General features: G+C 35.7%; 1 protein-coding gene across 5 annotated transcripts in view; it reads left to right on the top strand.

Moving 5' to 3' along the window:
- UBR3 (ubiquitin protein ligase E3 component n-recognin 3) overlaps positions 1 to 16,433 on the top strand; it is a 103,205-nt gene that overhangs the window by 66,153 nt on the left and 20,619 nt on the right. For all 5 annotated transcript variants that reach the window (XM_033516150.1, XM_033516148.1, XM_015634519.3 and 2 more), the window contains 2 exons: positions 4,656 to 4,741; positions 13,225 to 13,330. In XM_033516150.1, the coding sequence (XP_033372041.1) occupies positions 4,656 to 4,741; positions 13,225 to 13,330 (192 nt within the window). The remainder of the gene's footprint in view (positions 1 to 4,655; positions 4,742 to 13,224; positions 13,331 to 16,433) is intronic.

Raw genomic sequence — 16,433 nt, 5'->3', positions numbered from 1 at the left:
TAGAAGTGATGTCATTGAGTAGCATTTTTTTGTTGCAGTTTCATAAACTCTGATTGCTGAGTGTCTTAGTATATAAGCAGTGGAAATATTCAAGGCTTGACTCAGCAGGACTCGGGGCAATCAAATCCAAGGTTCTGCTTTTCACAGAAGGTTAGACCATCTAATCTCCAGAAGTCTCCTCCAACTTGGATTATTGTATTATTCTATTAAAAGAAACACTATCTGTATTCTTTCCTAGTATTTTAACTGATACAGACGAGCTATGAAATTCTATACATAGCAAGTTAAAGGATTATTCCATATTTTAAGTGGTATATGCTATACGAGGATAAGTAATGTTGTGATTTTTAGCACTTACCTGTTTGATCAATACAATTAAATACTCTCCCAAAAATACAAAGAACTCAAAATTAATATTTCACATATCAAAGTATGATTACCTGTAACCATGCCATTTAAAATACAAAAATGGTGTTTTTTCTGGGTACAGTGTTATATAACTTTTAAAATGCTATCTAAACATATTTTAAATGTATCTATATATTTCATTTATATTTACACACAGAGCTCAAGATTTGTTTTCACTCAAAGAATTAAAAATACCTCAAACTAGGACAGCATTTCATTGCTGCTTGCACTGCTGGAGAGAGAAATTGCGGTTGACCACTAAGATTAGGATACGTCACTTGAACCCCTTATGACCTCTTCCTGTTAGACTTATGTCACCAATTTTCCATTTATGCATGTTTGAGGAATTTCAGGTGTTGGATCCAACCTTCTCTATTGTTACTATAAATCATAAGATCTCTAATGAGGGAACCTGGCAGATCAGCTTCAAGGTAGTTAATCTTTCTTGCTTTTCAGTGCAGCAATCCAGATTTACATGCTTCTACTACTTGATAATTGCATAATAGCTATAGGGTTAAAAAAAGTTAAACTTTTAAATAGACTTTTTAATATAACTTTACAGTTTGTATTTATGGAAATAAATCTGTATATCATCTTCCAAACTAGAAGGGTTTCTTTGTATGATTTTATTATGTGTTTAATTTTAAATAATCAAACTACGCACTGTCCACAATTAAAATGACATACTGAAGTAATTTACTTTCTCTAAGTTATTCCTGTCATTCAACCTGTTCCTTCCCTATTTCCATCCAGAGTTGTTCTTGAGATAATGATACCCTTGCATCCCTTACCAACAGTAATCTTTGAGCATTTCTAGTTCCAGGAGTTCTGAAGCATTTAATTGGTTTTGGTCAGACCTTCTACAGCTCTTGCAGTTTTTCGTGGTATTTAACCCTTGTGTAAATGAGCATTTCAATACAATGCTATTTTGATTACCTCCATCTATTTCCATGTGAATTAAATGCTTTTAATCTTCTTATAAGTAATGTTCCATTTTCAATCAGAAAATGACATCATCTCCTGTCCTCAAAGATGCTAGTTTACAGCTGAATGCCAGGTTTGCAATGGATTACTGCATGCTGGAATGGGAATGTGAAACGATATGTAGCCAGTTGATACAGGTTATTCTTTCTCTTTCAGGAAAAAAGGAACTTACTTTTCTTCATTTTTGCTTGCCCAGGCCTTATGTCACCAGTAGCAGAGAAAAAAACACAACAAAAGAACTCTTTGCCATCTCGTGGGAGGGCTAGCTGCTGTCTGTTTTCCTAGCAAAAGAGACTTTCTAGGTCTTGCCATCCAGACTTGCATGCACAACTGGAACAGCAGCTCCTTGCCTACCTCCTGCTTTTCCAACAGTCATATCTTGTTGAATTTGTACCCTTTTCGTGCATTCCTCCTTGTCTTTGCTGGCATTTATGAGATTAGTGTAGGGTGTCAATCCCAAATCACGTGTGCCTAGCTTTAATTTTAATAGTTCCACATTCAAAGCGTTGAAGACTAATTTGTGGCAGTATCTTGGAGGACTGTTTATGTATTGCATAGCAGTAGGTTTCATGCTTTTGTTGGCTGTAGAAACAAATCTTTTGGGTTTTCTGTCAGCTATGTATAGATTAATGTGAGAGCCATGTGTTCTTTTCTTCTGAATCTGTGTCTGAGTATCTGGGGTTTTTCTGTGTATGGGTTGTATTTGTAAACTGAAGTGAGAAAAATGATAGTGCTTAGTATCCTTCTTCTGTCCCAATAGGAAGAGCAAGTCTAGCCAAATATATTCCCTTTCTGGAAAGGACATTGCATTTTTACTTCCCTCTACCCTGTCCTGGTATGAATTCTCAGAAATACAAAATCACCCTTCCCACCACCATTCCTTTAATAAAAGCCCCCAAGAAGGGATGAAGTAGTAAAAACTCCTGCTTGTAATCAGGAGTCAGGACAGCTGAGAAAAAATCTATTTTCTCAGAGGTTTTTTTGTGAATGAGGAGGATAAAGGCAGTGTTTAACAAAATTTTTTGCTCCCGTGAATGATGCTGAGATTTCTAGATAGGAAAAGAAGACACTCGTATAGATTTTCTTTCTCATTCTCTTTCCTTCATGTTGAGGAGTCTGAGATAGCAAAGGATTCTTTCAGAGACCACTCTGTGCTCCACACTTCTATCAGTTGCCCCCAGTTTTTCTTCATTACTTTTCTTCAGTAAAGGGCAGAGGGTGCACAGATGCTCAAGGCAGAAGGGAGCTCAAATTAGGGGGGAGATACACTGGTCTTCAAAAATGATTGAGGTCTGTACCTGATGCAGGATATTTGCTGAAGGACAAGTGTTCATTTTCACAGAAGATGCTTTCTCTACTGTGCATTTTTATGCCAAGTTATGCTTTGAAAGAGACATATTGAAGGAAAAGGTTAATACTTACATTTCCAAGAAAGCTGAGCTATAAGGTGCTGCCTTTGGGGAGCTGGGGACAATGAAGAACTGTGGGAGGTGAGAGTTGGTATTGTATATGTGAACAGAGTATATGATTACAGAAATAACTTCCTTTATATTCCTTATAGTAAAAATATATACAACATAAAAATATGTACACCACATATGTACCAACAAGAGGTATTTTTCAGAATTGTCCCTGAGGTTTGTTTTGTAAATTGGCATATATGCCTTGGTGAAAGGGAAATACAAAATTGTAGATGTAGAAAATTATTCTTAAACATTCAGGAAGTCCTTTTGATTTAAATTTGAATTATCATTGTTTTAGTGGAAGACTGTCACTGATTTTGTTCTTCAAATTAGTTATCAGAAGGTTCACAGAAATAAAATACAGTGATTTCCTTCATATTCCCATGATGAACTAGCACATGCTGATCTACAGTTGCTATTTTGTCCACTAATATGAAATCCCTGTCCCTGCTTCCTTGCTGGTAGATTTTCAGAAGTTCAGTGAGCACTGCAAATCGCCTGAAGAGTGGAAAATTCCCCTGTCACACAGATGCCCTTATCAGCAGCAACCAGATGGAGCTCTGAGCAGGCACATTATCAATGTTAAATTGCCTTTTCTGAGTAGAGAGGATTAAAGCATTCCTTCAGAAATGGATGGCATAAGCTGCAAATTTAGGGATAGGAATATTCAGAAATGTTGCTATTTTAAAAACACAGGAAAGTATCTTAACAAACACTGCACATCAAAATGTATTATTCTTTCAAGTTGATGAAGCTGAAATTCTTAAAAATAATTTGTTTTGAATAAAAGTCATCCCATAGTGTTTTCTTAAATGTATGGGGGGGATGTTGTTAGCTTGGATATGTTATGTGCCTAAAATTCTAGAATAAATTTCAATGGATTCAGTCGCATTATATCGAACCTAAAATGGTTTCATTTTTCATTAAAGCACAAGATATGCTTAGAAAGAGATTTGCAGTTTGGATTGAATTAGCAAAACAACACTTCAGAATAATAGAATTATATTCCTTTATTTTTATTTTTAAAATGTATGCTGACATACTGAAACAGGCTTTTAGAGAATATAACATAAATTGTTTACTCCAAATTTTGAGAGTAAAAGATAATGCGGTATTGAAACATACAATTCCAAAAGTAAACAAAATTATCACATTTGGCCTAAACAATTGGTGCCTAAGTATCAGTTTACAATAATAAGAAAGAAAGCATCAGTGTGACATGCAGAGATTCAGTGACACAACTCCTGTTTCATACTAATGAGCTGCAGTGGAATGGCATTTCATTCAGAATTAACCTCCAAGGCTTTTATTAACTGACTTAACTATAAAGGGTAGTGCTTTAATTCTAATTTAGACTGTATTCATATTCAGTTGATGCCATATCCATTGTACTTTCTGGTTGTTTAAAGTGAAACAAAAGCTCTGCCAATAAAGAGAACACTTTTTAAACATATATGATTGACTGAAAGTTAGCCAATCTATATATTGTCTTTCCAGATTTGCACATAAATTCCCTTAGTATGCTGTGTACATACAGAATAACAGAATTAACATTTTTTTAAAATTCTTTCCTTACACTTCAATACAGTACTATGTTAATATAGTATTTAAAATCATATGACAATATCTTGATAAAGTTTGTTTTATTCTGAGCTGTAGTTTGGCAGTATTTAACACTAAAGATTGGTTCACAGTATTCTTTTATTTAGTGTATGTTGGGAGTTTGTCATGATTCATTTGTGTCCATGGAAGCTTGAATAATGTTTTTCTATTCAATACTGTTACCTTTTTTTTTTACAGAACAAACTTGGAACTTGAGCTGGTCCATCGAGGAGGAAATTTGTGTTCAGGAGGTGCAAGCACAGCTGGGAAAAGATCATGTTTAAGTAAGTTCCATGTTATTAAATGCAGTATAAATTATTACAATATTGAGTAAAAATGTCTGATTCTTTCTGGTATTTTCTAAATTACATCAACTTTTTACTTATAAAACCTTTTTTTTTTCTGCCATAAGGAGTCTTGGGGGTTTTGTTTCTGTTAGAGAAATCTGAAAACTAATTTGTACAAATTCTTCAGTAGAGCTATTTATGTCTTGCACAATTATTTAGAAATCAATTTTCATACTATGCATGTAATATTTTCTAATAGGTTTGTATTTTTATGAGTAACACTAGAAGTATTTTAAGGGTGAAGCAGGAAAGCTTTGTTTCACCGTGGTTGTTATTAGCAATAGGAAAGAAGTTTGGTTTCTGAATGCTAATATAGCTCATGCCTTGGTGATATACTTAGAAATATGCTGCTACAAGGTCCCATGTCTTTAATTTTCATAGTTTTTCCACCAAGATTTGTTAATTTTCTTTCATAGAAATTGTCAAATTTTGTTGTTCTGAAATCTTTAATTAATTATCAAATAAAGCAACTTTTTGATGCCAGAAATGTTTTTTTTCTTAAAAGAAAATATTTTAATCTCTTACTGGAATATAAACAGTTACACTTAGATTTTTTCTTTTGTCAGGAAAAATCTGAAAGCCTGCCAGAATACTGCTACTACTGCTAATGCTTATTTAAGCCAAGCTTATGCAGCAATAGTAGCAGATTCCATAGGAAAAAAGAAAGTTAGGCCCACCTCTGTCTTTTGGTACCAAATTTCTGGGGGATGCTTTCCTCAACCTTTGAGGTGACAAGCCACCAAAGAAATCTCACCAGGTGCTATGCTGTCCACATTTCCCCTAGGACAAAAGCCTTCTGTTAGTGCCAGGAAATGTATTTCAACTAATTTCATTCATTTCAAGGTTATCCCCTTTGTATTCAGAATTGTGTATATATTTAGGGAGAAGAAATTTTTTTCCCCATGATGTGATTTGACTGTTTAAATATACTTGTACGTAGGGGTTTAATCTGAAATTTCTAGAATATTGATTGGAAAGCATATTGATGAATTTTTAAAACCTGATAACGTATCTTGATTTTATTTTCTTTTTCTACTTACAATGCATTTCACTTTGTTTACAAAAATATTTTTCTGTTCCTTTCTCAAAATGTTGTGTAATTTTGAGTGTATTGTACCTAGTGCTTTTTCCTTTAGCAGTTGCTGTAAAGATTATAATCACATTTGTGATAAAGGGGTGTGGACAGCATCTTACCACAATGCACTTGGGTTTTTTTTCCACAGTTTTGGGTAGAATGGTAATTTTTCTTATTTCCATCAGCTATATTGTCATAAGTCAGCTATATTGGTGTTTTTAATATTTGTCTTGCACTCCGGAAACATTCAAGGCCTTTCAGGTAAAGGCACTACATATATGAAAGTGTTGCTGCATTAAGCAGCACAGAGTTCTGTGAATGTCATCTATTCATTGTTAAAATGTCCACATGTTGTTTATGTTCTGTATTGGTACTTTGTAAAATTATGTACCAATCTAGTCTTTTTTAATCTTGCATTAAAATAGACTTGTTTTTTAATGTAAGGTAATGGGATTCTACTAGAACAGACCTATATAGTATTTCTGTTTATTATTACTATATTTAGGTTTGGACATTAGGCTAAATATGACTAGTGGGAGCAGAGTTAGCTTTACATATATAGCAGGGTTTGTTTTCACTATACCATTATATAATTGTGTGTTATATACCATTGCCCCTTCCGTATCCTTGTGTTTAAGTTATGAAAAATTGCCGTTCTGTAGATTCATATTCTGAAGTATATTTTATTATTCTTCCATAGTAATTTTCTAAAAGCAGTCCTGTTTTTGAAGTTTCATTTAAAATATACCTTTAGCCTCTTCATTGTCTTCTTCAGTGAGGAAACTATGTTTTTTGAAATCCATACCCCATCTAGAACCGGAGTACTGTTTTGTTAAAGTCTTCCTTACACAGTATTGAAACTGCTTTTGTTTATAAACAGGTTTCATGTCAGGTTCAGCAAAAGTAACCAAAAAAATAACCTGGTTTAGGTTTTGCTGTGTGTGAGATACTGAGGGGTTTCTTTTGTGATTAAGCATACCACTCTGTAGTAACACATTGTAAGAAGTGTGAAGTTTGGTGATTGGATATTGTAGAAAATAGGATATATTGTCCCAGGTGAGCTCTTACAGCAGCAAATACCAGGGAAGATTGTGGGAACAAATAGGTCAAGAGCTGTTTAAGTAGATTGCACCATGAGGGCAGCTCCTCTTGGGAAGTGAAATTAAGAATGATTAATGTAGCTCTTAGTGACCAAGTACGTGTGAGAAGAATGGTGAAGAAAATTTGGCTGCAAAATTGCTATTTTAAGTCTTAAAGTTTTGTATGTGTGTGCAACCAAAAAATGCAAATCGTATCCTATTACTTTTTAATTAAAAATCAAGTCTTATTTGAAGGACTACATTACAGTTTTAGAGTCTATGGCCTTGCAAATTCTCTTTGGTTTAGGGAAAATTAAGATACATAACACCTTATTTCTCTTACTCCTCTGTTTTATAAAGTGTAACAGACCTGTTTGTCTTCATTGTTCTGTATTTGTCAAAACACAGCATTAAAGCTGAATAATTATGATTTCTCTGTACCATTTTTATGTAAGACCTTGAGCAACCAGGTCTAATAGAATATGGCAGGGGTCTGGGAAGGTCGGGACTAGATGATCTTTAAGGTCCATTCCAACCCTAAGCATTCTCTGATTCTCTGACCTCTCTAACTTGTGTAGATGTTTGTCTTTGCTATTCATACTCTGGTAATCTCGCAGTAGCTGGTGAACAGTCCCACACAATTTAAAAGTAACGTACAAATTAATTTATAATCTTCCTTTTTTAACTTTTAAATAGTACTGTTTTCTGTCTGTCTGTTTCTTTGAGTTTTGGCTGTTTCGTTGTTTTGGTTTTTTTTCCTTTTTCTCCTTTCTGAGAAGGATAGAATTAGGGTTTTGGGTAAATATTAAATATTTTAACTTCCTGTCCACTGATTTCAGTTCCTCTGTAAATGAGCTCCTTATGCTTCCCACAAATGGCAGTCTGGCATTGCAGCATCAACTTCATTAATTGGAAAAGACGTTATTTACAACTGGACATGAAAAAATTATTTAAGAGTTGTTTAAACTCTTCTTAAGCAGAACATCTAGCACGTTTGTAACTTCTGCAGTGGCTCTAAAGACAGAGAAACAGTATTGCTACGTGAGTTGTTTTGGTTGGTTTGTTTGTTTTGGTTTTCTTTTTCTCACTCATTTGAAGCCTTTATTTTGATTATGGTGTTAGTATCAGTTTAATCAGTGTTTTTAGTGTTTTTGTGAGCATAGAAACACCTCGTTTCTCTTCATGATTCTTCTGTTTCAAATTTTTCAAGCATGTTGAAAATAATGGCTGTCTCCATTTAATGAATATAGACAGTGACACTTGGAGCCGCTTATTAGTTCCTGTTGGGAGAAAACCTAATTCTTTTATGACTTACAGGATTGAATTGCAGCTGTCTCTTTCCTATAATAATTGATGTGGATATGGTTGCAAAGACTCATACACAGCTCTCTGCAGCCACTGCAAATAAAGAGAATAAAATAGTTTTCAGGAATGCATTGCTACAGTGGGTTTCTGTGGTTGGTTGGGCTTTTTGGTGTGGCAGTGTTAGGGTTGTTTGATTTGCTTGCTTGTTTTGGAGTTTTTTCAGTTTGGAGCTGTCAGTCTGCAGATCCTTGGTGCCCATTCATGCTAACTTGGAAAAAGCAGTTTTTCTCACTAGCAGATGATCTTAAGTATTTTCTAAAGCACTTGGTGTGCCACTAATATCTAGTGTGGGAGAAGCGAAGATAGGTATTGTTAGAATTCTGTTGCTGAAGTTGATTTCATACACTGGTGAGTTTGGTAAGTGAGGGTAATTAGCTGCTTCATCAGCAATTAAGACTTAGTGAAGATGTAAGAGATTTTGAAAAGACTATCCAGTCTTAATGCCTTAACAGGCTTTTGCTGACCTTCATGTTTTTTTTACTGATGCAAGTCTACTGGATCAGTGATGAATGGGAAGATGTTGTCAGCTGTTGCTATGTAAATCTCTACCAGGAGGAAAATACTTCTCAATCTCCTTATTGACAATCGAGTCCCATCGGGTTGTATCAAGTGGTTTTAGTTATAATCTACATCCTTCTTGATAGTCCCAGTAAACTTTGGGAGAAGGCAGAAGCTTCCCTGGTCTGGTAAGTTCTTCACAGCTGAGACAAGGATGTTTTCAGTTCCACCTGCAGTGAACTGCTGTGTCACTGTCTGATGTTTTCACATTGTAATTATGAATACTAATTTAGGGAATGTAAAAAGGGAAAACTGGATCAAGACAGAAAATTCCATGACAGCAGTATATGTCCTAAAATAAAGAGAGACTGGGGTATAAACACATTATCTAGACTGTTGCAAGCAATAAAAAGGCAGCTAATTCCTTCGTTTTCTTTGTTTTTATTATGACAGCACATTTCGCTACATTGTGGAATTGGAATTAATAACAGAAAGCATAATCTGATTTGAAATCTGGTAATTTGAGAGTTTACCAGTCAAGAGACCAGAAAAAAACAAGTAGAAAAAAAAGGCAGAAAAACATATGTAGATATTTGGGATCACTCTGGCAGAGATCAAACCAAGATTATGAATGAGACCAAAACTTAAATCTGAATGCAACTTCCCAGGTCACTCATTTTTGTCAATTGAGCACTGCATTTTTAGAACTTCTACCATTCATCTATCAAATTGCTGTCTTTTTATGTGTTGAATTTAGTATTCTTTTGTGCTGTGCACATTACACTAAACCTGAGAAGGGCTGTGAAATTGCCATTGTGGACTTCTGCTTTTTGCACTGTAACATAGCAGAATATTTTTAAGAGCTTTGTCAACATCTGTAAAATGAGTGTGCTTTATTATTAAAAACAGTAAAGAATGCAGGTGCTGGTGCAGTGTGGATATATAGACAAAGTACACTTTGGGTATATTTTGTCTATAGACAAAATATCTTTAGGATTTGTAGCAGTAGCAATATTATAATGCTTTCTCTTATAGCTTCAGTCCCAGTGCAGAGTGTGTTAGCCATTGAGCTGCTCTGTTGAAAGTACAGACTCCAATTGAGTTTAATGCCCTTCTCTCACAATAGATTAACTCCAAGAAGTAAATCTACCAAGAACAGCAGTGACAATAACAACAACAGAGTTATTTTCATCGTTTTTAGAAATAGATTAAGGAATGCTAATACGACTGAAAGCTAGTTCTAACTGCTAATCTAGATGATTCTATGAGGCGTTGTTTAAGCTTTACATGTATTCTATGAAAACAAAGATACAGGCTGAGAGTTGTGACAGCAGTGTGTCAACGTAGGTAATACTTGGGTCTGTGATCATGTTTTAAAACAGTGGTAATCTTGCCCACTCAAATGTCTAAATTTTAGAATCCTGCCAAGCCCATGATGACTTTTCTGCAATAAGTTATATTTTGCATCCAAATTGTGTGATTTTTATATTTATTCAAATTATCTGAATGCAGCCTGCTTCAAATATTATTACAAAATTATTAAAAGAGGATGATCATATTTAAATTTTTTCCATTTTTTTTCCGGCTGCACTTTCTGAAATTAATATTCTTCCTACAAAAATTGATTAAGAATGATCTTTTGGTGACTCTGAGCTACAACCAGGTCCTGCCTTTTCCCCTGACAAGGCAGGGCTCTCCTGGAGAAAATCAGCTGGAAGATGGACCGTGAGGGGCAGAGAGGTTTGGGATACCTGGTGAGGTTGTGACCTTCCTTCCCACTCTTTACAGGCGTGGGCACGATTGATGTTTGTGGGTCGTTGTCAGGGTAATGTTTTCCTGCTAGTTGTTTAAAAACAGTCCTTATGTGTATTTTAAAGGTTCTAAGTAGGGTATAAGAAAATGGGAGGACATTCTGTACTTTTGTGCTTATGCTTTGGAATTATACATTCCAAATGCACAGGAAAAGCCCTCAGGTATTTCTCTGGCTCGAGGCAGGTTTCTGCCAGTCCCTCAGGCATAGGGACATGGTGCAGCACCGAGCACTTTGTGCACTATCAAGTTGCCAGTTCTTGCTTTCCATTGCTCCAGTGTTCTCCTTGGCTTTCTCCAGTACCTCGTAGCCGTAGTAAGCGGTGAGTGAAGCAATTGGAGTGACTGTGGTGTGAAGCAGAGAGGAGGCTCAGTGTGTGCCCCTGGCCGGAGCCGTGAGGCGCGGGCTGTGCTCTGGGGCCAGGCTCTGTCCCGGCGCTGGACGCGCTTCCAGCCACACGGCCCCGCTGGCAGGCGGGATGTGCTGTCCTGCACGGCTGCTGAACGGCGTGCCAGGCACACCCAGGCACGCAGAGTGTGGCTCCATTCCATAAGCCCTACACGTTTGGGGTTTACAGATAAATTCTCCAGTGCTAGAATTTGATGCTTGCCTGCTTAATTTCATATTAGTAAAAGCTCAGGAGAGTAGCTGCTAAGGGAACAGGGGATGAATTAATTACTCTGAACAATTTTCAATTTTATTTTTTTTCCATTTTGTGTAGTTGCCCATTTCTATTTAAAGCAAGAACCAGCTGAGGAAAAAAAAAGCATTCATTTTAGTGAACAGGCAGGAGGGAAGGGACAGATATTTTCATGGGTTTAATTCCAAATAAAACCATGCTTGAGGGTTTTTGTTTTTATTATTATGATGGAATGTAAGTGTATTTTCAAAGTTTTCAACTTTATCAGCAAAGCTGGTTTGCTAAGAATCTCTTGCCAGGAGTAAAGATGACTTATTTTGTCCTCATTGACTGTTTTTATTCAGAAAGCAGGTGGCAGCTATCAATTCCAATGCCATCTACAGCTCCAATTATTTTACAAACCCCAGGAGCTAATTACAGCCCTCAGGCTCTAGCAGTCAGCTGATTTCATCATGCGACTCTTTTGGCCATTGCATACCTCTGAGTAATTGTCTATTTATGGAAAATAAATTAATAGCTGCTATTCTACTTGAAAAAGAGGACCTGTGAGTGTGTAGGTTGAGCAAGTGGGTTTTAAAGAGAAGGAGAGAGATTTAGAGAGAAAGATGGGAAGGGATCAAGAGAAAGAAAAAGGGGTGGAGAGGAAAGATGATGTCAGGATGCTAAGGGAGAAAGTTAAAATGAAAGGGGAGAAAGGAAGCAGGGCCCTGGAAAATTGAACAGGAGAAAAGCATGACACCCCATAGCAAGATACAGTGTGACAGGAAGAAAAAAGTAAGCAAAACTGTGGGAAATGATACTTTAATTATTTCAGTATAAACCTATGAAGACAAAAAAAAGATTTGTTGAAAAAAAGTGAATTCTGAATAGTCCCTGATCTAGTTTGAGATATCCCTGATCATTGCAGGGTGCTTGGACTGGATGACCTTTAAAGGTCCCTTCCAGTGCAAACCATTCTGTGCTTTTTATTGCACGTACATTTCTGCAAATGCTTTCAACCTAAATGGTACTTGCCTACTTGGGTAGTTTAATGGAAGGAAGGGTTAGATGTTGTCTTTATTTGTGTGATCAGATGATTCATAGATAAATATACAATGTGCATTTTAATATACTGCAGTAAATCTCCATGAAAATTCTCTGAAAAATTCTACAAGTGTTTTGCAAATGATGTTTTTGATACAGTGGAAGTACAGAAGGTTTTGAAATGATGAATATCAGTGAACTCTGTCTGCAGGTTGTACGGACAAATCTCTGACATTATAAAGACTCTTGCTACTTTAGTGTCATTGATGTGTTGTCAGAAGTTTGTTGGTTTGAGGATTTTTTTGTCCACAAGATGCCTACAAAATAACCATATGAAGGCAGAAGGAATATTAAACCTTTTAAATATGAAGAACAAAAATGATTCTGCTGTAGGGAAGAACTTGTAGCAATTTTAGATTAAATTTCAAATATGTTGTGCACAGAACTTAACTGTGAGAGAGAGGAATGAAAGCTAAAAGTATATCAGTTTAAAGTATATTAGTCCCTATTAAGAATTGTTTAGGAAATCACCACTTCTGGCATAAACTGGAGAGGCAAGTGAAGTGAACATGGAACTTTGGCAGCATAATAGCACATGAAACAGGATTTTTTAAAAAGGCCTGTAATTAAGTACGTGGAGCACCAAAACAACTGAGATCTAGTCAAAGCTTTCTAAACAGCCTTTCTCTGAAACATTTTTTCTGTATATATGCATGTGTTCACTGCCTTCTATTGAAATCTTCTATTCAAATCCTTTTTTTTTGAAAATAAATCAATCCTTAACAAAATTATGCTTGTTAAGGTACAAGCTTATTTGGAATGAAGTGACAGGCTTCTCAGAATCTTGCAAAATACATGATGGCAATTTAATGTAAAAGAGTTCATATCACTGTATATAATACTCAGCAATCTGTCTTCTTCACCTTTCAGATCAGCTGTTTCATGTGTTGGCCATGCACATGCGCCTCTACAGTATAGACTCTGCATACAATCCCTGGAGAAAACTAACCCAGCCGTTGCAGGATAAAAACTCAGAGCAAGTATTTTAATTTACCCAATATCAGTTTTATCTGGTGAAAGAAACATTCTTACAGAGGGACTTGGGGTAACTTTCTGTCTTAATTTAAATTCTATGTGAGGTATGCTAATGGATTGAACATCTAAAAATTGTATGTATGAATTCGTACAAAATATATTTTCCGATTTGTTTTACATAAAAATCTGACAAATACCAGTTTTGAGCTAAAGTTTAAATGCACCTCTTGCAGAATTAAGCATGTGCAAATTGAATAGTATTGGGTAAGTGGATGAGGGACTGCTGTTCTTGATGCTCAACAACATTTATATTGAGATAAGTTGGTAGTTTATTGAAAGTTGAGTAATGGTTAATAATGTAATAATAATGTAAATAGGTCTAATATATGTGAGAAATAATTATATTTTAAGCTAAAAATTTTCATCAACCTTATTATTTTAAGGAAGTTACTTACCTGAGTTTGCTTTTAAAACATAAACCTTACATACACAGCTCTATAAGGATTAACAGTATAATAAATTGAACCATGTACTTTGTTCTGCAAAGACTTACCTCCTTACTTGACTTAAGACCCATCACTTTTCAGATTCTACCTTGGTGATGAGGAGAAAGGTTTCTTGCCTAAAACCAGATTATGATTTTTCCTTATAAGAGGAAAACAGTACATTTTTTTTCTCTTGGCACCTTAAGCATCTTCTTCATACTAAGCTCTACATTTTGTTGCTTGCAATTACGTCAAAAGACTGTCCTTTTAGTGCCTATCCAGCTGTGTATTTGTCAGTGCTTTTAGGAGTCTGAGGTAGAAAGCATCACGCAATTTCAAAAACTGGTCTGGAATAGTGATGCCACAGCCCTAACTGCAAACTGGGAAGACTGTTAAAACATTTGTTGTCATTTCAAGTGTAAGATTTTATTGTTCTCTTGGACCCAGGATTGTTTTTGCAATGAACATTAGATTATTGGAGTAATTAAACTGTATCAAGAGATTAATTTATAGACAATTAGCAGAAGAAAGCATCAAGCATTTTATAACCTGAAAACCTATGCTGTTCAGCATGCATTCAAACTGCTTTGGGGGTCTGTTTTCATGTGATTCTGATTGAGACCTGACCTAGATTGAAGAGTGGGATGATGTTAATAAATTTGGTGTATGGTTGGCTGAGTTATATGAGGCAGAATTAAGATCATGTGGCCAGAATGGCTGTGGGACAGATCATGCACTTCTTGTTTTGGCATTTGAAGAGCTTGCTGGCTTTGGAAGCAGCTGTTAACAGAGGAGGGCTCACAGAGCTGATGGAATTCACCAAGCATTGGTCATGTCAAGGCTAAAGTGCAGTATGTTAGATTTCATTAGGCAATATTTTGAATCACTTAGAAATTAATGGTACTGTAGGTCTGTGATGCCTTGCTTTGCAGAATGGGTTGCATGCTGGGAATGCATTGAGCCATTCTTGTGTTTTCTGCACTGGTTTTCAATATTTCATGGTAGACTTGATGATATTGGTTTGGCACAAAGTCCTAAATAGTTTGTAGGAATCTACAACTGAGATAGCATCCATTTTGCCATGAAATAATTTACTGGTGAAATGCACAGATGCTTTTGAGCTGGAATATTTTTGCTTACTCCTTGGAATGTTTTCCCTTCCTTATGCATGCTACAAAGGAGGCAATTTGAGGACATGTTTTTCATGTATAAATTGGAGCATAAAATGAGTATCTGTTATTATACTGCAGAAATTTGAAGTGGTAGTTTGACTTTAAGATGGCATTCATAGGATTGGTGTGTATGATCTGATTGCACACTTCTTAGAGTCACATGGCCTTTTGAGAAGGACAGAATAGCAGATTTTTTTCAGGTGCAGAAAAGAGTGCTCAGAGCCATTAGAAGGTGACACACTGCTGAAAACTGAAAAAGCTTAAGAGGATGGTGGAGAAATAATCATTGCAGATTTTAGATGTGAATGGCATTCTGCCACTTTGAAGTTAACCGAGTCATCTAAATCATCAGCCTGACCTGCATATGAGACTTCAAGCAAAGACTTGTAAGAAAAAAATGTCAGTGAGAGGAAAAACTTCTATATTTTCTGACTGCATTACTGTGATTCCAAACAATGTAACTTTAGGGAAGTCACAGAAGCAAAATAACATCAAACCAATATGCCATCATCTTCTTCTATTTAATTTTCACTTTATTATTTGAGTTGAAAGCAGTTTTCCAGAGAAGCTAGTTTAATCTTTATTTATTTAAAAGTATAATTTTCAAAATGGAAAGAAAAAAACCCTCCACACATGCAAAAATCTGTGGGATGTAAGTGCCATTACATTATCTTCTAACCCTCATTTAATTACAGCTGTTTTCTTTAAAGATACATAAATATTTACAAATAGAACTACCCAGATGTAGAACCCACAACTTTTATCTGAGTTTTCTACAATTCAGCTGTCATTCTTCATAAATAATGCCTTAGATTTCCTGTGTCTGGGAGAACCGATCAAAGTAACTTTTAAAGAGTCTCACAGAATTGCTTCACTGTACTTCCCAAAACCACTGGTTTTGTCTGGTGTCTTCTACAATTGTATTTAGATCTCCTTGTAACTGAAAATGGCAATTGAAAGGAAATATAGGAAGGACCTCAAGCGGCAGCAGCAAGGTAAAGTAGAAATAAGGAAATCTTGAGCAAGAAGATGGTCTATCAAAAAGGGCCTAAATAATGTGAACTGCTTGGAAGATGAGGGAGAAAAAGAAGGTAAATCTGGTGAACTGTGGATGGTTTAGTAGATTATTAGTCCTGTGCAGTTTATATTGCAAAATTAACTGTACGCTTGGTCCCACAGGCTGTACTTAAGCAAATTGTTGTAGGGACAGATCTGGTTTCAATAGTGATCAAATAAACAATTACTGTGGTGCAAAGGGGGAATAATAGCTTCTGGCAGGGGGCAGGCAAGGAGCAGCTGGAGGCAATAATTACTAAACCCAGATGTGAATTTAATGGACTAGTCCAAATAGTCACAGTTTCAGGACCAACAAACATGAAATGAAAAGATATACATGATTTTTAAAATTTAAATCTCTATGAAGGCTGAGATTTTTGTGTCTATTTTG

Source organism: Parus major, chromosome 7 (genome assembly GCF_001522545.3).
Source record: "Parus major isolate Abel chromosome 7, Parus_major1.1, whole genome shotgun sequence".
NCBI classification, from domain to species: domain Eukaryota; kingdom Metazoa; phylum Chordata; class Aves; order Passeriformes; family Paridae; genus Parus; species Parus major.
Note: the sequence above shows the minus strand (reverse complement) of the source record. Positions and strands in the feature narration are given on the sequence as shown.